Raw genomic sequence first — 24,076 nt, 5'->3', positions numbered from 1 at the left:
AAGCCTATCTGGTGACATTACTCTTAGTCAGCTGCACACCAGGCGGTACCTATACAATAGGATTCACTTAAATGATCTCCTTTTCCTTGTCTCCTAATAGACGGTAGAGAGTAGCCTACCAGGTGGAGTAAATAAGCACTCTCTCCTTGACGTGTATGGAGAGGCCTCACTGAAGTATTCTGCCTTGCCATTGTCCTGCTAGACTATAGTCTAACCTCTGTTTTCCACAAAAAGACTAATCACAGACTTTAAATCTATATGAGTTGAATCTGTTTTAGAATCATGCATGTGTGGAACATTGCAACCATTTCGCCCTTTCTCCTCATCTGAGAATATGTATAGCGCTCATCCATGTTCTGCCATCGCAATGACTATTTCCCATTTTGGAATGTTCTTATCCCCTCTCCTGTCTTCAGTGAGTGTAATCCATTTGCCAAGAAAATGCAATATGGTATTTAGCTAGCAGCAAGGCAGACGGTTGAAACCTTAGATGCAACGTGGGAAGTTTGAAAGGCTCTTTTGGTGATGTAACCCCCCCCCCCCCCTGTGCAGACTGTAAAGGGGTTTTCTCTTCTATAGCACACAGTGTTCTGTTGGAAACCTCTGAACTGGCTGATATTTCTCACCTGGCTGACATCATCCATTCTTAGCCTGTTAGGAACACAGTAGTGTTGAGCAACGATACGCCTGATACTCACCCTTCAATTCTCAGTATTTGCTGTTATGAAATGGCATGCTGAGATGTTTTCTCTGGCGAGGCCTGTCCAGTTTAAATGAAGTATGGGAAGCAGATGTGAGTACCTTGTTGGCTGCTTAAGTTAAGAAGTCCTCCCATGTCTTTTTCTGTTATGGTTTTTGAACTGCCTAATTTGGTCTTCAACCACTGTCCAATCCAATAATGTCCCTAGCACCTGGTTATTTGGCTAGAAAGTTGTGGATGGATAATCTTTATGTAATAACCCTCATGTTTGACTTAAAGTGATCCGCTCCCCTCCCATTCTAGGGTAAATCCAAACAGCTTGATGAACCGCCCAGTATTTTCCAAAGGAAAGTTCTCCATCCCAATAACGTACTCTGGAATAATATTGTGAATGTATATGTTTCAGTCTGTCAGTTCATTTCTAGTCAGGTTTCAGTTCTCCTCCTGCGCTAAACATAACTCCAGACTCCAGAGGTCACCCATCAACTTGCGCTAATGTTGGAGAAAGAGCTTGAACCTCTCTCTCTGTTCTCAAAGTGACTCTGCCTTGGCTGTCCAGGCCCACTGCTGCGTGTCATCATTAAGCCCAGTATGACGTCTCTGCCAGTTTGTTCTGCCACAGGTGTCGACAGTCTCTGCACGTTCTTCTTCTGAAATGTGCCACAAGTTCCGCCCTGCCCTGTCTACTTTAATTGGCTATATTCTGGGACATAATGAGCAGCAGGAAGTGGTGGAGCTGTGTCTGGGCGGATGGAGAGAGAGGCGATTAGGTCAGAGTTTTGATGTGTCTTAGGTGCCAGCCGGACGGTTAACACCATTAGGGATCCATTAGGGATGGGAGTCGGGGAGGGTGGTGATGGTGGTACTGAAGGCTGCTGGGTGCTGGGCTATATTCAGAAGCACCACTGTACATGTGTGTTTCAGCCTTCATGCATATAACAATTACAGGACCGCAAAAGGCACCATGTTGTCTATCTTTCAGTCAACTCATTAGGCTTAAGTCATACTGAATCTAAATGTTTAATGTCTGCTATCGAGGCCCTGAGTCATGCTGGAGGATTTGTCCCATTCTGGGTGGATTTTCTGTCTGATCTCTGATGCGACTGACCTCATCTGTTTCTTTAGCAAAATGCCAGTTGTTGAGCAATATGCTCTTCAGTGACTCAATGCCACCTTTCTGTGATGGCCCACCTGACACCCAAACACACAGTACCCCTGTACCCCTCACCCATACAGGTGAGCAGCACCCCAGGGTCGTGTGTTAATGTTGTCACGGTACCAATATCACGATACTACGATACCAGATTTTCCATGACAAAAAGGAAAACCCAAAGCAGACTAAAGTCTATGGTCCTCTAATACCCTACTTCAGGTTCAATATAGTGTAATACAGCTTGGAAATAAACATGGGATTCTACATGACATCATCAGGCTGTTTGTCTCCAACATTAGGACTGTTTTATTTCCTTGTTACCGTACCTCTGAGTACCGCCGTACTGGCATTGTGACAACCCTAGTGTGTGTGTGTCCTCAGGGGGCCCTGTGTGTCTCCCGTGGATCCTGTACATGTGAGTGTGTGTGTCCTCAGGGGGCCCTGTGTGTCTCCCGTGGATCCTGTACATGTGTGTGTGTGTGTCCTCAGGGGGCCCTGTGTGTCTCCCGTGGATCCTGTACATGTGAGTGTATGTGATCACGGGGCCTCTGCTTGGCTTGCGTCCCCTGGGCTTCGCACGTCACATCCTCAGGATAGAAAATAGATTTGGTTTCACTGGAGACCGGCTGCTAGGGTTGCGTCAATCAGGAAAGTGCACCGTCGCCATGACAACGACCACTCATCCACCCCATGCTGGATCTGAGTGTCTCTCCTCTGTTTTGAAACCGTTCATATCTGTCCCTTGATCCTTCTTCCTCACGTCCACCGTTCTGTCTGTTATACGTGGTGCCATGTGGATCAGCCTCCTCCTTTATCCCTGTAAGATGTGTTAGTCATTCACCTGGCTCTTTCTTCTGGAGTCTTCTCTTGTTTTCTCTTATAAACACCGTACCTTTGGTCCTGACATTTTAACTTCTGCTCCTGTGAGCTTCTCCCCTCTCAACCTCTGTACCACACCACTGAGTGGTGAAAGGGCTTTTAGTGCTGCCGTCATTATTGAGCCTGGCTAGCAGTGTAATAGTAATTACACCCCTGAGTGTATGATTAGTTGAACAGCCCCGTGGTAATCAAAAAGATGTGTCCAGTCATACAGTGGGGAAAAAACACCGGCCAGTTTGACTGTTCCAGTACCCCTCCCTCCCTCCCCCTACACCACCAAGGTGTTAACGTAGGCAGAATGTATTTTAACTCTTGGATAAGAATAGTTCCTCTGCCAAAGCCAGAGTGATGGGCTGGGTTACATCACACTGAGATCAGTGTTTCCCCTACATCGGTCCCCCCCCCCTAGGCAGGGTGCAAAGTCCCCCAAAGCTACACCTAAGGCCACAAACAAACTCCGCAACATTCATTTCAAACTAATTTGGTTTTATGTTTGGGGGAAGAGAGAGGGGAAACACCTATGTAATTGTGTTGAAGCCTGCTGATTTGTCTCATTTCTGGACATGTAGCCTGTGTTGCGCTGTCACTACTACTGACAGACAGTATGAATCAATCACAGATATCTAAGGTGGAGGCAAAAGGAGTGTCAGGCAGGACAGCTGGAAGGCAAACATCAAGCCAGTTGAACTGTACTGACTGGATTCAGTCTTCCACTGGCCTCGGTCTGTCTGTCTATTCAGTCTTCCACTGGCCTCGCTGTCTGTCTGTCCAGTCTTCCACTGGCCTCGCTGTCTGTCTGTCCAGTCTTCCACTGGCCTCTCTGTCTGTCTGTCTGTCCAGTCTTCCACTGGCCTCTCTGTCTGTCTGTCCAGTCTTCCACTGGCCTCTCTGTCTGTCTGTCTATTCAGTCTTCCACTGGCTCTCTGTCTGTCTGTCTATTCAGTCTTCCACTGGCTCTCTGTCTGTCTGTCTATTCAGTCTTCCACTGGCCTCGCTGTCTGTCTGTCCAGTCTTCCACTGGCCTCGCTGTCTGTCTGTCCAGTCTTCCACTGGCCTCGCTGTCTGTCTGTCCAGTCTTCCACTGGCCTCTCTGTCTGTCTGTCTATTCAGTCTTCCACTGGCCTCTCTGTCTGTCTGTCTATTCAGTCTTCCACTGTCTATTCAGTCTTCCACTGGTCTGTCTGTCTATTCAGTCTTCCACTGGTCTGTCTGTCTGTGTGTCTGTGTGTCTGTGTGTCTCTGTCTCCAATTCAAGGGCTTTATTGGCATGGGAAGCATTTGTTAACATTGCCAAAGCAAGTGAGGTAGATAATATATAAAGTGAAATAAACAATAACAATTAACAGTGAACATTACACATAGAGAAGTTTCAAAACAATAAAGACATTACAAATGTCATATTATATATATATATATACAGTATTTTAACAATGTACAAATGGTTAAAGGACACAATATATCTCTCTGTGTCTATTCAGTCTTCCACTGGTCTCTCTCTCTCTCTGTCTATTCAGTCTTCGACTGGCCTCTGGCTGTATTTGTCTTTCTGTTGAGTCTCCTCTCAGCCTCCTAGGGAGAGCCTGGGTCTTATTAACAGGCAGTGGTCTGTGGCCTTTGCCCCCCACCTGCTGTCACCTGCAGTTGGTATGACAATGTGGTTAAAACGGACTAAAACTGTTAGCAGGTCATAGTTGGGCCACCCGCCACCGTCACTTACAGCTCGATGACCTACGGCTTTAAAGATTTTACAGACTAGCCACGCTACCTTTTCTGCTAGATGCGATTAGATAAGCCTAATAGAAAAAGCTAAGGATTGCCCTAGTCTGGTTTGCCAGCTGTGGAGAACTGTAAGCCAGGGGAGCGATGCTAGGCTGGCCCTTCAATCCCTCACTCATCAGTTATATAGATTATCTTAATCCTATCATGGAACTGTAACAGCAATGTTTGTGATAGCTCTACTGTTACCGTAATGTTTGTGGTAGCTGTACTGTAACAGCAATGTTTGTGATAGCTGTACTGTTACCGTACTGTTTATGATAGCTGTACTGTTACTGTAATGTTTGTGGTAGCTGTACTGTTACCGTAATGTTTGTGGTAGCTGTACTGTTACCGTAATGTTTGTGGTAGCTGTACTGTTACCGTAATGTTTGTGGTAGCTGTACTGTTACCGTAATGTTTGTGGTAGCTGTACTGTTACTGTAATGTTTGTGGTAGCTGTACTGTTACCGTAATGTTTGTGGTAGCTGTACTGTTACCGTAATGTTTGTGGTAGCTGTACTGTTACCGTAATGTTTGTGGTAGCTGTACTGTAACAGTAAAACAAATTGTCAAAGACTTCAGCCACCCAAGTCTTCGACTGTTCTCTCTTCTACTGGAGCGCCAAGTCTGGGACCAAAAGGCTCCTGAACAGCTTCTACACCAAAGCCATAAAACTGCTTAACCTGTTGCGCCGAGCAAACCCGTATCCGGGAGCGTAATTATAGCCTCAAGCTCATTACCATAACGCAACGTTAACTATTCATGAAAATAGCAAATGAAATGAAATAAATATATTAGCTCTCAAGCTTAGCCTTTTGTTAACAACACTGTCATCTCAGATTTTCAAAATATGCTTTTGAACCATAGCTAAACAAGCATTTGTGTAAGAGTATTGATAGCTAGCATAGCATTAAGCCTAGCATTCAGCAGGCAACATTTTCACAAAAACAAGAAAAGCATTCAAATAAAATCATTTACCTTTGAAGAACTTCGGATGTTTTCAATGAGGAGACTCACAGTTAGATAGCAAATGCTCAGTTTTTCCAAAAATATTATTTGTGTAGGAGAAATCGCTCCGTTTTGTTCATCACGTTTGGCTGAGAAAAAATACGTCACAATTTTTTTTAATTTATTTTTTATTTCACCTTTATTTAACCAGGTAGGCTAGTTGAGAACAAGTTCTCATTTGCAACTGACCTGGCCAAGATAAAGCATAGCAGTGTGAACAGACAACACAGAGTTACACATGGAGTAAACAATTAACAAGTCAGTAACACAGTAGAAAAAAAAGGGGGAGTCTATATACATTGTGTGCAAAAGGCATGAGGAGGTAGGCGAATAATTACAATTTAGCAGATTAACACTGGAGTGATAAATTATCAGATGGTCATGTGCAGGTAGAGATACTGGTGTGCAAAAGAGCAGAAAAGTAAATAAATAAATGCTGCAAACACCTTGGGGAAACGACAGAAAGTGTAGGCTCTCTCCTTGCTCCTTGGTTTCGCCTGTAGCATTAGTTCTGAGGCACTCACAGACAATATCTTTGCAGTTTTGGAAACGTCAGTGTTTTCTTTCCAAAGCTGTCAATTATATGCATAGTCGAGCATCTTTCGTGACAAAATATCTTGTTTAAAACGGGAACGTTTTTCATCCAAAAATGAAATACTGCCCCCAGAGGTTCAAGAGGTTAACAGTTAATCAAATGGCTGCCCGGACTATTTACATTGTTTTGTTGCACAGACATTCTTGCACTGGCTGTATGTACGCTCACTGGACTCTACCCACACACTCACACATACTAGACTGACACACACACATTCAGTACCAGTCAAAAGTTTAGGCACAGCTACTCATTCCAGGGTTTTTCTTTATTTTTTTTACTATTTTCTACCTTGTAAAATAATAGTGAAGACATCAAAACTATGTGCAAAGCTGTCATCAAGGCAAAGGGTGGCTACTTTGAAAATATAAAATATATTTGGATTTGTTGAACACTTTTTGGTTACTACATGATTCAGTATGTTATTTCATAGTTTTGATGTCTTCACTATTATTCTACAATGTATACAATAGTCAAATAAAGAAAACCCCTGGAGTAGGTGTCCAAACTGTTGACTGGTACTGTATTTCTGAATAGGCTAACTGACATAATAAATACTTGTTCCCAGACCACCACAAGCACCCAATCCCGTGTTTGAGGTTTGTTTAGTTCCCCCTTACCAACATACTCCTGACAGTATAGGGTGTTTTAAACATACGGAGCACCATTTGTCTCCCCAAGATATTCATGCTTGACCAAATATACCTGTTAAAACATTGGCCTTGGGTTTATCAAGCTGCCATTTTCTATGGGCCTGTGTACAGACACTGGTGGCATCTGACATTGTCAACAGAGCACAAGTTGGGTCAGGCATTCGTAGAGGGTCCGCTCAAGTGCCCAGAGAAATGCCCCTATCAGAATCACAGGAATCCTAAAGGAGGAACATGGGGCTTGTCTGTATTCTGCAGTGTGTATTTATCTGCAACTAATACTAGTTATTATCTTTGAGTTATAATAACTCTACAGAACTTAATGAAAACGTCATGCTATGGAGTTAGGTTTGACTATTTGGTTCCTGTAGGGGTATGTAGGCTATTGCTAAATGACTGTAAACTTGTGACGATATATATTGTTGTTTTGTTTTCTTACACATGACACGTCATCCCAGTTGGTTAAAATGTCATTAGAATCTTTTTACAACCAGAAATGGTTGCGACAATGTAATTTCAACTGGTTTTTCCCACTGGGATGTGTCTTGTTTTGGAGCAATTAGGCTGTGTTTTCACAGGCAGCCCAATTCTAATATTTTGTCAATTTATTGCAGTGGGGTCATGTCCCAGTAAGGTTTCTAGTTCTAGTATGTTCTAAGGAGCTGTCAGTCTGTTTTACCCAGATCAGCTCTGACTTGGCTGCGTCATTGCTAGCCTGGCGATGTGTGACAGCGCATTAGGCCTACTGTTTAACGGCATCATCACCATGGAGTTACCCAGGGTTACCGTGAGCCAGCACTTAGTGACGCTGTAGATGTACAGTACTTCCTGGTTGTTCTTATCCAGCTTACACCCTGACCTGATAAATTACTGACAGAGGCTGGTGGTTCTCCAAGAAGATTCCCCTGTGAGATATCAACCATAGCTTCGCTTCACAATGGTAGCTACATTGACTAGAAGCAGGGAAAAGGCTAAACTGGCTTTAGCTCAGTGTCTAGTGGAAAACTTCCTCCTACTCTGGCTGGTGGCACTAAGCTGGCTCCTGATATGATGATAATGGCGCCAACAGATGGTCGCCTCGCTTCAGATCCTTAGAAAACTATGCAGTTATTAGTTAGTTTTTTATGTATTCTTACATTGTTAGCCCAGAAAATCTCAAGTGTTATTACGTACAGCCGGGAAGAACTGTTGGATATAAAAGTGATGTCAACTTCCCATCATTACGACCAGGAATACGACTTTCCTGAAGCGCATCCTTTGTTCAGAACTCCACCCTGGACATGCGATCTTATCCCAGAGGCCGACCCAAAACAACGCGGTCGCCGCAGGAGTGTCAGACGGAGCGGCATACTGGTCAGACTCAGGCGAGCACACCATCCACCACTTCCAAGCATATTACTCGCCAATGTCCAATCTCTAGACAATAAGGTGGATGAAATTAGGGCACGAGTTGCCTTCCAAAGAGACATCAGAGATTGTAACATTCTCTGTTTCACAGAAACATGGCTCACTCGGGATACGTTGTCAGAGTTGGTACAGCTACCCGGTTTCTTCACGCATTGCGCCGACAAACAAACATCTCTCTGGTAAAAAGGAACTCAAGTCCTTTTGCTCACCTGACCTAGAATTCCTTACCATCTAATGCCGACCGCATTATCTTCCAAGAGAATTCTCTTCGATTATAGTCACAGCCGTGTATATCCCCCCCCAAGCAGATACCTCGTCGGCCCTGAAAGAACTTCACTGGACTCTATGTAAACTGGAAACCATACATCCTGAGGCTGCATTTATTGTAGCTGGGGATTTTAACAAAGCTAACCTAAGATCAATACTCCCTAAATTATATCAGCAAATCGAATGCCCAACACGTGTTGGCAGAATTCTGTATCATTACTACTCAAACTTCCGTGATGCATACAAAGCCCTCCAGCGCCCGTCCTTTGGCAAATCTGACCATGAATACGTTTTGTTGCTCCCAGCCTATAGACAGAAACTAAACGAGGAAACGCCCGTGCTCAGGTCAATACAACGCTGGTCTGACCAATCAGATTCCACGCGTCAAGATTGCTTTCCATCACGTGGACTGGGATATGTTCCGGATAGCTTCAGACAACAACATTGATGTATACGCTGACTCTGTGACCGAGTTTAGAAATTGCATCGGAGATGTCGTACCCGCTGTGACTATTAAAACCTTCCCTAACCAGAAACCGTGGATTAATGGCAGCATTTGCGCAAAACTGAAAGTGCGAACCACTGCTTTTAATCATGGCAAGGCGACCGGAAACATGGCCGAATACAAACAGTGTAGCTATTCCCTCCGCAAGGCAATCAAACAAGCAAAGCGTCAGTATAGAGACAAAGTAGAGTCGCAACTCAACGGCTCAAACACGAGACGTATGTGGCAGGGTCCACAGCCAATCACAGATTACAAAAAGAACCAGCCTCGTCGTGGACGTCGACATCTTGCTCCTAGACAAACAACCCGAGCCACTGCCTGTTCACCCCACTATCATCCAGAAAGCGAGGTCAGTACAGGTGCATCAAAGCTGGGACCGAGAGACTGAAAAACAGCTTCTATCTCAAGGCCATCAGACTGTTAAACAGCCACCACTAACATAGAGAGGCTGCTGCCAACATACAGACTCAAATTTCTGGCCACTCAAATTAAATGGACTTAATTAAGGTATCACTAGTCACTTTAAATAACCCCACTTTAACAATATTTAAATATCCTATATTACTCATCTCATATGTATATACTATATTCTATACCATCTACTGCATCTTGCCTATGCCGCAGGCCATCGCTCATCCATATATTTACATGTACATATTCTATTCATCTCTTTACATTTGTCTAATTGTGTGTATAAGGTAGTTAAGGTGAATTTGTTAGATATTACTGCATAGTCTGAACTAGAAGCACCAGCATTTTGCTACACTCGCGTTAACATCTGCTAACCATGTGTATGTGACCAATAATATTTTATTTGATCAGTATTGGTACATGGGTCAGTTGGCAAGGTGACACACACGAGACTGCTGTATTTTAGCTTTGGCGTCTTGTGTTTCTGCCGTCTCAGCTTTATCATGATACGACTGACTAGAAATTATGCTTGAAGGCATGTTTGGACTCGATCCCTTTCTCAAATAGTCAGTTCAAACTGGGTTATGTGGAGTCAGTGTATGAGTGTAGCTAACCACTTTGTGTTTCTCTCCTTCCAGGGCTCCAGAGATCATCCTGGGCCTGCCCTTCTGTGAAGCTATCGACATGTGGTCCCTGGGCTGTGTGATCGCTGAGCTCTTCCTGGGCTGGCCCCTCTACCCAGGGGCCCTGGAGTACGACCAGGTAATGAAGTGTATTGTTACATTACTGTACACCCTCCTCTGAGGCTCACTGGTCCAGATCTTAAGAACTGTAGACCTCCTCCCTCATCTTCTTTTTCCTCCTGCTATTCCCTTCACATCTTCTCATTCGCTCTTCCTTGAAGTTCCTTTATCTCCTCCTCCTTGAAGTTCCTTTATCTCCTTCTTCTCTTTGAAGTTCCTTTATCTCCTCCTTCTCTTTGAAGTTCCTTTATCTCCTCCTTCTCTTTGAAGTTCCTTTATCTCCTCCTTCTCTTTGAAGTTCCTTTATCTCCTCCTTCTCTTTGAAGTTCCTTTATCTCCTCCTTCTCTTTGAAGTTCCTTTATCTCCTTCTTCTCTTTGAAGTTCCTTTATCTCCTCCTTCTCCTTGAAGTTCCTTTATCTCCTCCTTCTCCTTGAAGTTCCTTTATCTCCTCCTTCTCCTTGAAGTTCCTTTATCTCCTCCTTCTCCTTGAAGTTCCTTTATCTCCTCCTTCTCCTTGAAGTTCCTTTATCTCCCTCTTCTCCTTGAAGTTCCTTTATCATCTCCTCCTCCTTCTCCTTGAAGTTCCTTTATCTCCTCCCCCCTTTTTCTTCCCACTCGCTCACGCACTCTCTTTTTAGTCTGCTGTCCTCCTCCATCTCCTCCCGTCTAATTTCCTCTGGCATCTGTTCTCCTCTCTAGCTGAGTGAAGTCTGTCTAGCCCCTCCTACTGTACTCTAACAGTGTGCGTTCATGCTATGAGGTGATTGCTTGTATTAGGACATGGACTCAGACCTCCCACTCCTCCGTAGCCCTGTTATTAACACTTTACCCCTGCTGGGTTCTCAGGATGATCGGGCTGAATCCTGCAGTGACCTGTGGAGAAGGGAGGGGGGGCACTGGAAACGAGGAATGGAAGGGAGAGGGGAGGAGAAGGAGATAAAGGATAATATACTGTACTGGGACTGCTTGAGGCAGCAGGGGTGGAAAGGAGGGGGAGATTTAGAAAGGGAGAGCGAGTTTGGAAGAGGAAATATTGATGAAGAAATAAATGAACATAGTGTGTGGGAATGAATTGAGAGGGTAGAGAGGAGTGAGAGACGGAGGAGGGGAGTGACAGGCAGCGACAGGCCCAGATTAGTGCCGTATTTCCTGGCCACCTCCGGCGGGGGAGGGCTCCCCTGTGGATGTGCCAGTGGCAGGGCGGAGGTGTGGATGGTCTCTCCCAATGACTGATGGCATAGCAGGCTGGAGGTGATGGATCCCACCCAGCGGAGCCCCGAACAGCAGCTGCCCAGAGTTAAATGAATCTGGGGCTTACGTTGAACGGCTTTCCCCCCGCCCTGGAGACCCATCCACAGCAAGCCTTTCAGTCCAGCCCCAACCTTTCCTATACATTATCCTGCAGTACACCCCCTAAGCCCCCTCTGCAGACGGACTGTGTCCTCGCCAAAGTATTTTTACTTCCCAGCATCATTTTTCACGCTTTCCGCTCCGGCCCAGAGGCAGGAGGGATAACTCAACACCTCCCGAAGAGATTTGACTTGAGCACGGCAGCACTAAATGTAATTCATCTGTTTTTATAGGGGCAGATCACAATGTCCCAAAGCCGCATTACACAGACAGAACCTTGGTGGATCCTCCTCTGAGGGAGTGAACCAACGATAGGTGCCAGAGGCCTGACCGCTGGTGCCAGAGGCCTGACCGCTGGTGCCAGAGGCCTGACCGCTGGTGCCAGAGGCCTGACCGCTGGTGCCAGAGGCCTGACCGCTGGTGCCAGAGGCCTGACCGCTGGTGCCAGAGGCCTGACCGCTGGTGCCAGAGGCCTGGCGGAAGCCTCTCAAAGAGATTAGAGGAAAGAAGGAGATACGGAGTGTGAAGCCAAGGAACAGGGAGGAGATACGGAGTGTGAAGCCAAGGAGCAGGGAGGAGATACGGAGTGTGAAGCCAAGGAGCAGGGAGGAAATACGGAGTGTGAAGCCAAGGAGCACGGAGGAGATACGGAGTGTGAAGCCAAGGAACAGGGAGGAGATACACAGAAAAATTATAGATAAAGGGAGAGCACTAAATAAGAGAGGACTGAAAAAGGGGATTCATGGTGGGAGTAGTTGGGTCTGATTATAGAGTTCTTATTAGATTTCTTCATCGTTGTAGCACTATACCACTATGTTACTAACGCCACTGACCTACCACTACTACTGACGCCACTGACCTACCGCTGTTACTAACGCCACTGACCTACCACTACTACTGACGCCACTGACCTACCGCTGTTACGAACGCCACTGACCTACCACTGTTACGAACGCCACTGACCTACCACTGTTACGAACGCCACTGACCTACCACTGTTACGAACGCCACTGACCTACCGCTGTTACGAACGCCACTGACCTACCGCTGTTACTGACGCCACTGACCTACCGCTGTTACGGACACCACTGACCTACCGCTACGGTACTACCGCCACTGACCTACCGCTACGGTACTACCGCCACTGACCTACCGCTACGGCACTACCGCCACTGACCTACCACTGTTACGAACGCCACTGACCTACCGCTGTTACGAACGCCACTGACCTACCGCTGTTACTGACGCCACTGACCTACCGCTACGGCACTACCGCCACTGACCTACCGCTACGGTACTACCGCCACTGACCTACCGCTACGGTACTACCGCCACTGACCTACAGTCTCTCTCTCTCTGGCCAGCTATCTTCTAGTGTACGCCCCTCAGTCAGTTATCATGCCCATGCCCTGTGGGCGTTCACATGGACATTAACAGGTGTACTTTAATCCATGCCTTCAACACTAACCCCCCCTCCCCTCCCAGGGTGTAGGGTGTCACCATGGGCCCCGGGGGCCAGAAGGGGCTGCCGTCACCCCTCACTCCCAGCATGGGGTCTAGTTCCATCCCACACAGCAGAATGTATTTATAACCCTCCTCTGCCTCTTCCTCCTCCTCTCACCTCTCAGCCACGTCAAACCTTCTTTCAACATTTGGGCAATGTTTCAACAACCGTGATATATATGGCGCTAAAGGATAGGGCCCTGGTAGTGTCCCCAATCAGCTCCCTCTTTCTCTCTCTCCCTCTTTCTCTCTCTACCTATTTCTCTCTCTACCCCTCTCTCTCTCTTTCTCTCTCTACCTCTCTCTCCCTATTTCTCTCTTTCTCTCTCTCCCTCTTTCTCTCTCTTTCTCTCTCTCCCTCTTTCTCTCTTTCTCTCTCTCCCTCTTTCTCTCTCTCCCTCTTTCTCTCTCCCCCTTTCTCTCTCTCCCCCTTTCTCTCTCTCCCCCTTTCTCTCTCTCCCCCTTTCTCTCTCTCCCCCTTTCTCTCTCTCTCCCCCTTTCTCTCTACCTCTTTCTCTCTCTACCTCTCTCCCTCTTTCTCTCTCTCCCTCTTTCTCTCTCTACCCCTCTCTCTCTCTCTACCTCTCTCTCCCTCTTTCTCCCTCTTTCTCTCTCTCCCTCTTTCTCTCTCTACCTCTTTCTCTCTCTAGCTCTCTCTCTTTCTCTCTACCTCTCTTTCTCTCTACCTCTCTTTCTCTCTCTACCTCTCTCTCGCTCTCTATCTCTCTCTCCCTTTTTCTCTCTCTACCACTCTCTCTGTCTGTGTGTTGTACTGCAGGGATGGTGGGTTGTTTTCGTCCTAGAAAGGCTGCAGTGAAACACCTTCCAGGAAAATAAGTTTTTCCCTTCAGAGAGGAATTCTTCTCACTCACACGTACACATGCACTCGCACGTACACATGCACTCGCACGTAGACATGCACTCGCACGTAGACATGCACTCGCACGTAGACATGCACTCGCACGTAGACATGCACTCGCACGTAGACATGCACTCGCACGTACACATGCACTCGCACGTACACATGCACTCGCACGTACACATGCACTCGTACGTGCACATGCATGCTCACGCATGCACTCGCTTACGCATGCAGTCTCGCACGCACTCGCATACGCACGCACTCATATACACACACATGCACTCACATTCAGTCGTGGCCAAAAGTTTTGAGAATGACACAAATATTCATTTTCACAAAAGTCTGCTGCCTCAGTTTGTATGATGGCAATTTGCATATCCTCCAGAATGTTATGAAGAGTGATCAGATGAATTGCAATTAATTGCAAAGTTCCTCTTTGCCATGCAAATGAACTGAATCCCAAAGAAACATTTCCACTGCATTTTAGCCCTGCCACAAAAGGACCAGCTGACATCATGTCAGTGATTCTCTCGTTAACACAGGTGTGAGTGTTGACGAGGACAAGGCTGGAGATCACTCTGTCATGCTGATTGAGTTCAAATAACAGACTGGAAGTTTCAAAAGGAGGGTGGTGTTTGGAATCATTGTTCTTCCTCTGTCAACCATGGTTACTTGCAAGGAAACACGTGCCGTCATCATTGCTTTGCACAAAAAGGGCTTCACAGGCAAGGTTATTGCTGCCAGTAAGTTTGCACCTAAATCAACCATTTATCGCTTCATCAAGAACTAAAAGGAGAACGGTTCAATTGTTGTGAAGAAGGCTTCAGGGCGCATAAGAAAGTCCAGCAAGCGCCAGGACCGTCTCCTAAAGTTGATTCAGCTGCGGGATCGGGGCACCACCACTCAGCAATGGCAGCACGCAGGTGTGAGTGCATCTGCACGCTCAGTGAGGCAAAGACTTTTGGAGGATGGCCTGGTGTCAAGAAGGGCAGCAAAAACAGAAGGGCAAAAAAAACATCAGGGACAGACTGATATTCTGCAAAAGGTACAGGGATTGGACTGCTGAGGACTGGGGTAAAGTCATTTTCTCTGAATCCCCTTTCCGATTGTTTGGGGCATCTGGAAAAAAGCTTGTCCGGAGAAGACAAGGTGAGCGCTACCATCAGTCCTGTGTCATGCCAACAGTAAAGCATCCTGAGACCGTTCATGTGTGGGGTTGCTTCTCAGCCAAGGGAGTGGGCTCACTCACAATTTTGCCCAAGAACACAGCCATGAATAAAGAATGGTAGCCACAAATTCTGACAAACTCCAAGCATTGATTATGCAAGAATGGGCTGGCATCAGTCAGGATGTGGCCCAGAGGTTAATTGACAGCATGCCAGGGCGGATTGCAGAGGCCTTGAAAAAGAAGGGTCAACACTGCTAATATTGTCTTTGCATCAACTTCCTGTAATTGTCAATAAAAGCCTTTGACACTTATGAAATGCTTGTAATTATACTTCAGCATTCCATAGTAACATCTGACAAAAATATCTAAAGACACTGAAGCAGCAGACTTTGTGAAAATTAATATTTGTCATTCAACTTTTGGCCACAACTGCATGCACTCGCACACACACGCACTCACTCGCACACGCACTCACTCGCACACGCACACACATGCACTCGCATACACACGCACATGCACTCGCATACGTAGGCACGCAGGTTGGTATACACACACACAGTCTTCAGGCCAATGTGGTAGAGGAGGGAGGTGAGAGGCGGAGAGTGCAATAGAGAGATGAGGAGGAGGGCGTGCAATAGAGAGAGGAGGAGGGCGTGCAATAGAGGGAGAGGAGGAGGGCGTGCAATAGAGGGAGAGGAGGAGGGCGTGCAATAGAGGGAGAGGAGGAGGGCGTGCAATAGAGGGAGAGGAGGAGGGCGTGCAATAGAGGGAGAGGAGGAGGGCGTGCAAAAGAGGGAGAGGAGGAGGGCGTGCAAAAGAGGGAGAGGAGGAGGGCGTGCAATAGAGGGAGAGGAGGAGGGCGTGCAATAGAGGGATGAGGAGGAGGAGGGCGTGCAATAGAGGGAGAGGAGGAGGGCGTGCAATAGAGGGAGTGTGAGAAAGAGAGAGGGTGTGACACTGAGGCAACAGTGTTTTATGAAGAGCTGTTTTAAGGCCACAGTGGGTGAGGTGTACTGCTGCAGACAATACATGTTAATGTCAAGTCTTCATAGGAAGATGGTAACACCATGATGTCAGCACGAGGAATGGCAATGAGACCACTCCCTCATCTCTGCTCTACCACCATCCCTCCCTCCCACACATGTACATACACGCACATCAACTGCACACACAAACGCTGTATACACACACACACACACACACACACACACACACTGTATACACACACACACACACACACACACACACACTGTATACACACACATACACATGCACATGCACGTACACATGCACTCGTACGTGCACATGCATGCTCACGCATGCACTCGCTTACGCATGCAGTCTCGCACGCACTCGCATACGCACGCACTCATATACACACACATGCACTCACATTCAGTCGTGGCCAAAAGTTTTGAGAATGACACAAATATTCATTTTCACAAAAGTCTGCTGCCTCAGTTTGTATGATGGCAATTTGCATATCCTCCAGAATGTTATGAAGAGTGATCAGATGAATTGCAATTAATTGCAAAGTTCCTCTTTGCCATGCAAATGAACTGAATCCCAAAGAAACATTTCCACTGCATTTCAGCCCTGCCACAAAAGGACCAGCTGACATCATGTCAGTGATTCTCTCGTTAACACAGGTGTGAGTGTTGACGAGGACAAGGCTGGAGATCACTCTGTCATGCTGATTGAGTTCAAATAACAGACTGGAAGTTTCAAAAGGAGGGTGGTGTTTGGAATCATTGTTCTTCCTCTGTCAACCATGGTTACTTGCAAGGAAACACGTGCCGTCATCATTGCTTTGCACAAAAAGGGCTTCACAGGCAAGGTTATTGCTGCCAGTAAGTTTGCACCTAAATCAACCATTTATCGCTTCATCAAGAACTAAAAGGAGAACGGTTCAATTGTTGTGAAGAAGGCTTCAGGGCGCATAAGAAAGTCCAGCAAGCGCCAGGACCGTCTCCTAAAGTTGATTCAGCTGCGGGATCGGGGCACCACCACTCAGCAATGGCAGCACGCAGGTGTGAGTGCATCTGCACGCTCAGTGAGGCAAAGACTTTTGGAGGATGGCCTGGTGTCAAGAAGGGCAGCAAAAACAGAAGGGCAAAAAAAACATCAGGGACAGACTGATATTCTGCAAAAGGTACAGGGATTGGACTGCTGAGGACTGGGGTAAAGTCATTTTCTCTGAATCCCCTTTCCGATTGTTTGGGGCATCTGGAAAAAAGCTTGTCCGGAGAAGACAAGGTGAGCGCTACCATCAGTCCTGTGTCATGCCAACAGTAAAGCATCCTGAGACCGTTCATGTGTGGGGTTGCTTCTCAGCCAAGGGAGTGGGCTCACTCACAATTTTGCCCAAGAACACAGCCATGAATAAAGAATGGTAGCCACAAATTCTGACAAACTCCAAGCATTGATTATGCAAGAATGGGCTGGCATCAGTCAGGATGTGGCCCAGAGGTTAATTGACAGCATGCCAGGGCGGATTGCAGAGGCCTTGAAAAAGAAGGGTCAACACTGCTAATATTGTCTTTGCATCAACTTCCTGTAATTGTCAATAAAAGCCTTTGACACTTATGAAATGCTTGTAATTATACTTCAGTATTCCATAGTAACATCTGACAAAAATATCTAAAGACACTGAAGCAGCAGACTTTGTGAAAATTAATATTTGTCATTCTCAACTTTTGGCCACAACTGCATGCACTCGCACACACACGCACTCACTCGCACACGCACTCACTCGCACACGCACACACATGCACTCGCATACACACGCACATGCACTCGCATACGTAGGCACGCAGGTTGGTATACACACACACAGTCTTCAGGCCAATGTGGTAGAGGAGGGAGGTGAGAGGCGGAGAGTGCAATAGAGAGATGAGGAGGAGGGCGTGCAATAGAGAGAGGAGGAGGGCGTGCAATAGAGGGAGAGGAGGAGGGCGTGCAATAGAGGGAGAGGAGGAGGGCGTGCAATAGAGGGAGAGGAGGAGGGCGTGCAATAGAGGGAGAGGAGGAGGGCGTGCAATAGAGGGAGAGGAGGAGGGCGTGCAAAAGAGGGAGAGGAGGAGGGCGTGCAAAAGAGGGAGAGGAGGAGGGCGTGCAATAGAGGGAGAGGAGGAGGGCGTGCAATAGAGGGATGAGGAGGAGGAGGGCGTGCAATAGAGGGAGAGGAGGAGGGCGTGCAATAGAGGGAGTGTGAGAAAGAGAGAGGGTGTGACACTGAGGCAACAGTGTTTTATGAAGAGCTGTTTTAAGGCCACAGTGGGTGAGGTGTACTGCTGCAGACAATACATGTTAATGTCAAGTCTTCATAGGAAGATGGTAACACCATGATGTCAGCACGAGGAATGGCAATGAGACCACTCCCTCATCTCTGCTCTACCACCATCCCTCCCTCCCACACATGTACATACACGCACATCAACTGCACACACAAACGCTGTATACACACACACACACACACACACACACACACACACACACACTGTATACACACACACACACACACACTGTATACACACACACACACACACACACACACACACACACACACACACTGTATACACACACACACACACACACTGTATACACACACACACACACACACACACACACACAAACACTGTATACACACACACACACACAAACACTGTATACACACACACACACACACACTGTAAACACACACACACACACACACACTGTATACACACACACACACACACACACACACACTGTATACACACACACACACACATTTTTGTTGGTACCCTTCCCCAGATTTGTGCCTCGACACAATCCTGTCTCTGAGCTCTACAGACAATTCCTTCCATCTCTTGGCTTGGGTTTTGCTCTGACATGCACTGTCAACTGTGGGTCCTCATATGGACGTGTGTCTTTCCAAATCATGTCCAATCAAGTGAATTTACCACAGGTGGACTCCAATCAAGTTGTAGGAACATCTCAAGGATGATCAATGGAAACAGGATGCACCTGAGCTCAATTTCGAGTCCTATAGCAAAGGGTCTGAATACTTATGTAAATAAGGTATTTCTGTTTAAAAAAATATGAAATAGATTTTTAAAATCCTGTTTTTCCATTGTCATTGTGGAGTATTGTGTATAGATTGATGAGGACAAGTGCTAGAATAAGGCTGTAACGGAACACATTTTGTAAGAAGTGCCGGTACTGAATGCTTCCTGAAAGCATTGTAAGTACGGTGGAGGACACCACAAATACCCAAACTCCTCAGCAGTAAACAAACAAACAGAGAAAACAGGACAAGGCCTGTAATTACACTCGCAAAAACATTCCGTTATTTAGTTTTTCCTTTGTTGGAAAAAAATAAGAACAGGGGGCTTTCTGAATACACTGCATGTCCTCCTTCCCCATTACCAAGTCAGACTTGACATGTTTCCTCCTTCCCCATTACCAAGTCAGACTTGACATATTTCCTCCCTTCCCCATTACCAAGTCAGACTTGACATGTTTCCTCCTTCCCCATTACCAAGTCAGACTTGACATATTTCCTCCCTTCCCCATTACCAAGTCAGACTTGACATATTTCCTCCTTCCCCATTACCAAGTCAGACTTGACATGTTTCCTCCTTCCCCATTACCAAGTCAGACTTGACATATTTCCTCCTTCCCCATTACCAAGTCAGACTAGACATATTTCCTCCCTTCCCCATTACCAAGTCAGACTTGACATATTTCCTCCTTCCCCATTACCAAGTCAGACTTGACATATTTCCTCCCTTCCCCATTACCAAGTCAGACTTGACATATTTCCTCCTTCCCCATTACCAAGTCAGACTTGACATATTTCCTCCTTCCCCATTACCAAGTCAGACTTGACATATTTCCTCCTTCCCCATTACCAAGTCAGACTTGACATATTTCCTCCTTCCCCATTACCAAGTCAGACTTGACATATTTCCTCCTTCCCCATTACCAAGTCAGACTTGACATATTTCCTCCTTCCCCATTACCAAGTCAGACTTGACATATTTCCTCCTTCCCCATTACCAAGTCAGACTTGACATATTTCCTCCCTTCCCCAATACCAAGTCAGACTTGACATATTTCCTCCTTCCCCAATACCAAGTCAGACTTGACATATTTCCTCCTTCCCCATTACCAAGTCAGACTTGACATATTTCCTCCTTCCCCATTACCAAGTCAGACTTGACATATTTCCTCCTTCCCCATTACCAAGTCAGACTTGACATATTTCCTCCTTCCCCATTACCAAGTCAGACTTGACATATTTCCTCCTTCCCCATTACCAAGTCAGACTTGACATATTTCCTCCTTCCCCATTACCAAGTCAGACTTGACATATTTCCTCCTTCCCCATTACCAAGTCAGACTTGACATGTTTCCTCCCTTCCCCATTACCAAGTCAGACTTGACATATTTCCATCTGGTTTGCAGACAGGAAGGGAATACCTTTAACACTGAATGGCTGAGAGGGACATAACTGTAAACACATACAGACCTTGGGTCCTCATGCTCATGCTGGCAGGGTTCACCAGAGAAGGCCATCTGATAAGAACAGTGTGTTTTATTAACTAGTGATGGTTGTAGCCTGCTGGTTGTTGGTTCAGAGGGAGAGGTCAAGACTCTCTGTGTACAGGACACTTGAGGGATCCAACAGAGTTTTTTATTGGTAAGATGTTAATCCTAGATGTATTGACGTGACTAAGTGGAGCTACACACACACCTCTTTATGTTTATATCATCTCGTCTCTATAATTGATTTTCTGTCTGTGCGTCTGCTTTGGCATTTAGATCCATATGAGGTTAGATGACATTTTCTTATTTAAAAGATATGGTAGATGAAACCTTGAAAGCTGGAAGTCATTGAATTTGAGCCCAAACAGGCAGGGTTAAGCCTGTCTAAGACCCAGAGTCCCAGAGAGGATAGTTTAGGGGCTAGTGCCCTGCAGTCTCAAGAATGCCAACACAGCCCTCGTTCCTCTTCCCTAGCCCTTCTCAAACACAACTCCTCCACCCCAGTGGAATGCCGACGCGCCCCTTGCCCCTCTTGCCCTCCTCTTGCCCTCCTCTCGCCCCCAAGGCAGCACTAAGCCTCTAATGGATGTTTTCCCTGACACCTTGGTGTGACTGACGTCAGACAGGCCTCTCTCTACAACTGTTCTCATAAACCTCCCTGTTCTTTATCCCACCACCCAGTAGGTGGACACAGACAATCATCCCACCACCCAGTAGGTAGACACAGACAGAATCATCCCACCACCCAGTAGGTAGACACAGACAGAATCATCTCACCACCCAGTAGGTAGACACAGACAGAATCATCTCACCACCCAGTAGGTAGACACAGACAGAATCATCTCACCACCCAGTAGGTAGACACAGACAATCATCCCACCACCCAGTAGGTAGACACAGACAGAATCATCCCACCACCCAGTAGGTAGACACAGACAATCATCCCACCACCCAGTAGGTAGACACAGACAGACTCATCCCACCACCCAGTAGGTAGACACAGACAGAATCATCCCACCACCCAGTAGGTAGACACAGACAGAATCATCTCACCACCCAGTAGGTAGACACAGACAGAATCATCCCACCACCCAGTAGGTAGACACAGACAGAATCATCCCACCACCCAGTAGGTAGACACAGACAGAATCATCTCACCACCCAGTAGGTAGACACAGACAGAATCATCTCACCACCCAGTAGGTAGACACAGACAGAATCATCTCACCACCCAGTAGGTAGACACAGACAGAATCATCTCACCACCCAGTAGGTAGACACAGACAATTATCCCACCATCCAGTAGGTAGACACAGACAGAATTATCCCACCATCCAGTAGGTAGACACAGACAATCATCCCACCATCCAGTAGGCAATGTTTATCATAGAAGAATGCAGCCAGCTACATTTCCACCTTTTTTCTTGAAATTGAGCTTTGCATTTGAACTTTATACCGGAGAAAAACTACACTGGAGGAAATGACCTGCTGGTGATCCAATGACGAGCAAATACACTCCATCTGAGTGGAGAAGTGCAACTGAAGCAGGAAATGACTCCTTTTACATTCATGATTTGGAGCGAATCCTGACTGAAGCTGAGCAGAATTTACAGTAAGAAGCCTTTTTAGATTTGCGTTTACATAACGCAGCAAGATGTTTTATCTGCGTCTCTTCTTTCCCTTTCTGTGTGAAACGCAGAATCCTGAGTCAACACGACCCCATGCAGGCAGCGGCATACAGTCATACTCCCTCTCCAGCTAGGGCCCTGATCACGGACACACCCACATGTAACTGGTGTGAAATGGCTCCCTATTTAGCGGGGTGCGCGCTAGTAGCATTTCAATCGGTGACGTCACTCTCTCGGAGACCTTCAAGTAGTTTCCCTTGCTCTAAGGCTTTTGTGGAGCGATAGGTAATGATGCTTTGAGGGTGACTTGTCGATGAGGGTCCCTGGTTCGAGCCCAGGTAAGGGTGAGGAGAGGGACAGAAACTACACTGTTACGCACACACATGTCAATCATTCCTAGAGCCCCACCCCCCTCATTCCCAGGGTGATGGTAGTGTGAAAGACACTTGTGCATAACCTGAATGTATTACCACTAGGTAATGACTGTGTTCTCGGGATGTGTGAGGCTGGAGAAAGGGGTCAGCACCTGGGCTTGAAGGTGGGGGACTGTGGGTATGGGAGGAGTTGGCTGTTTACAGTGGAACAAGGCACCGCAGGAATGGAGAAGAGAACTGTGCTGGGATGTTTAGACTGTATGATGTTATGGTAATATTATGGGGGAGAAATGGTCATATTGAACTGTTCTTTCCCCTTCTGTTACAGTCATAGCATACAGGGAATGTTCTTTCCCCTTCTGTTACAGTCATAGCATACAGGGAATGTTCTTTCCCCTTCTGTTACAGTCATAGCATACAGGGAATGTTCTTTCCCCTTCTGTTACAGTCATAGCATACAGGGAATGTTCTTTCTCCTTCTGTTACAGTCATAGCATACAGGGAATGTTCTTTCCCCTTCTGTTACAGTCATAGCATACAGGGAATGTTCTTTCCCCTTCTGTTACAGTCATAGCATACAGGGAATGTTCTTTCCCCTTCTGTTACAGTCATAGCATACAGGGAATGTTCTTTCCCCTTCTGTTACAGTCATAGCATACAGGGAATGTTCTTTCCCCTTCTGTTACAGTCATAGCATACAGGGAATGTTCTTTCCCCTTCTGTTACAGTCATAGCATACAGGGAATGTTCTTTCCCCTTCTGTTACAGTCATAGCATACAGGGAATGTTCTTTCCCCTTCTGTTACAGTCATAGCATACAGGGAATGTTCTTTCCCCTTCTGTTACAGTCATAGCATACAGGGAATGTTCTTTCCTAATGCATTTTTCCTTTCCCTATCTCTCTTGCTCGGTCTATCCACGTGTCTTTCTCTTCTATCTCTCTTGCTCGGTCTATCCACGTGTCTTTCTCTTCTATCTCTCTTGCTCGGTCTATCCACGTGTCTTTCTCTTCTATCTCTCTTGCTCGGTCTATCCACGTGTCTTTCTCTTCTATCTCTCTTGCTCGGTCTATCCACGTGTCTTTCTCTTCTATCTCTCTTGCTCGGTCTATCCACGTGTCTTTCTCTTCTATCTCTCTTGCTCGGTCTATCCACGTGTCTTTCTCTTCTATCTCTCTTGCTCGGTCTATCCACGTGTCTTTCTCTTCTATCTCTCTTGCTCGGTCTATCCACGTGTCTTTCTCTTCTATCTCCTCCTTTTCTCTCTTGCTCGGTCTATTCACATCTTTGTTTTTCCCTCGCTTCCTCTTTTCACAGATTCGCTACATTTCTCAGACGCAGGGTTTGCCTGGGGAGCATCTGTTGAATGTGGGGACGAAGACGGCACGGTTCTTCTGCAGGGAGTCTGACTCCCCCTACTCAGCATGGCGATTGAAAGTAAGAAGGACCCCTAAGCCCAAAAGACATCTCCAGCAGAACCCCCCTCCCCCCAGCACCCTCTCTCAACCATTCCATACACTGACCCCTCCTCTTTCGCTCCTCTCCACCAAAACACACCACCTAGCCCGGCACTGAAAACAAACCT

At 46.5% G+C, this 24,076-nt stretch overlaps 1 protein-coding gene across 7 annotated transcripts in view; it reads left to right on the top strand.

Annotated features, from left to right (window-relative positions):
• The window catches only part of LOC139411702 (homeodomain interacting protein kinase 3b), an 84,721-nt gene that overhangs the window by 44,427 nt on the left and 16,218 nt on the right, over window positions 1-24,076 (top strand). For all 7 annotated transcript variants that reach the window (XM_071158360.1, XM_071158358.1, XM_071158357.1 and 4 more), the window contains exons 3-4: window positions 9,969-10,092; window positions 23,809-23,928. In XM_071158360.1, coding sequence (XP_071014461.1) covers window positions 9,969-10,092; window positions 23,809-23,928 — 244 coding nt within the window. The remainder of the gene's footprint in view (window positions 1-9,968; window positions 10,093-23,808; window positions 23,929-24,076) is intronic.

Source organism: Oncorhynchus clarkii, chromosome 6 (assembly GCF_045791955.1).
Source record: "Oncorhynchus clarkii lewisi isolate Uvic-CL-2024 chromosome 6, UVic_Ocla_1.0, whole genome shotgun sequence".
NCBI lineage: Eukaryota > Metazoa > Chordata > Actinopteri > Salmoniformes > Salmonidae > Oncorhynchus > Oncorhynchus clarkii.
This window is presented reverse-complemented; position numbering and strand designations above follow the sequence as displayed.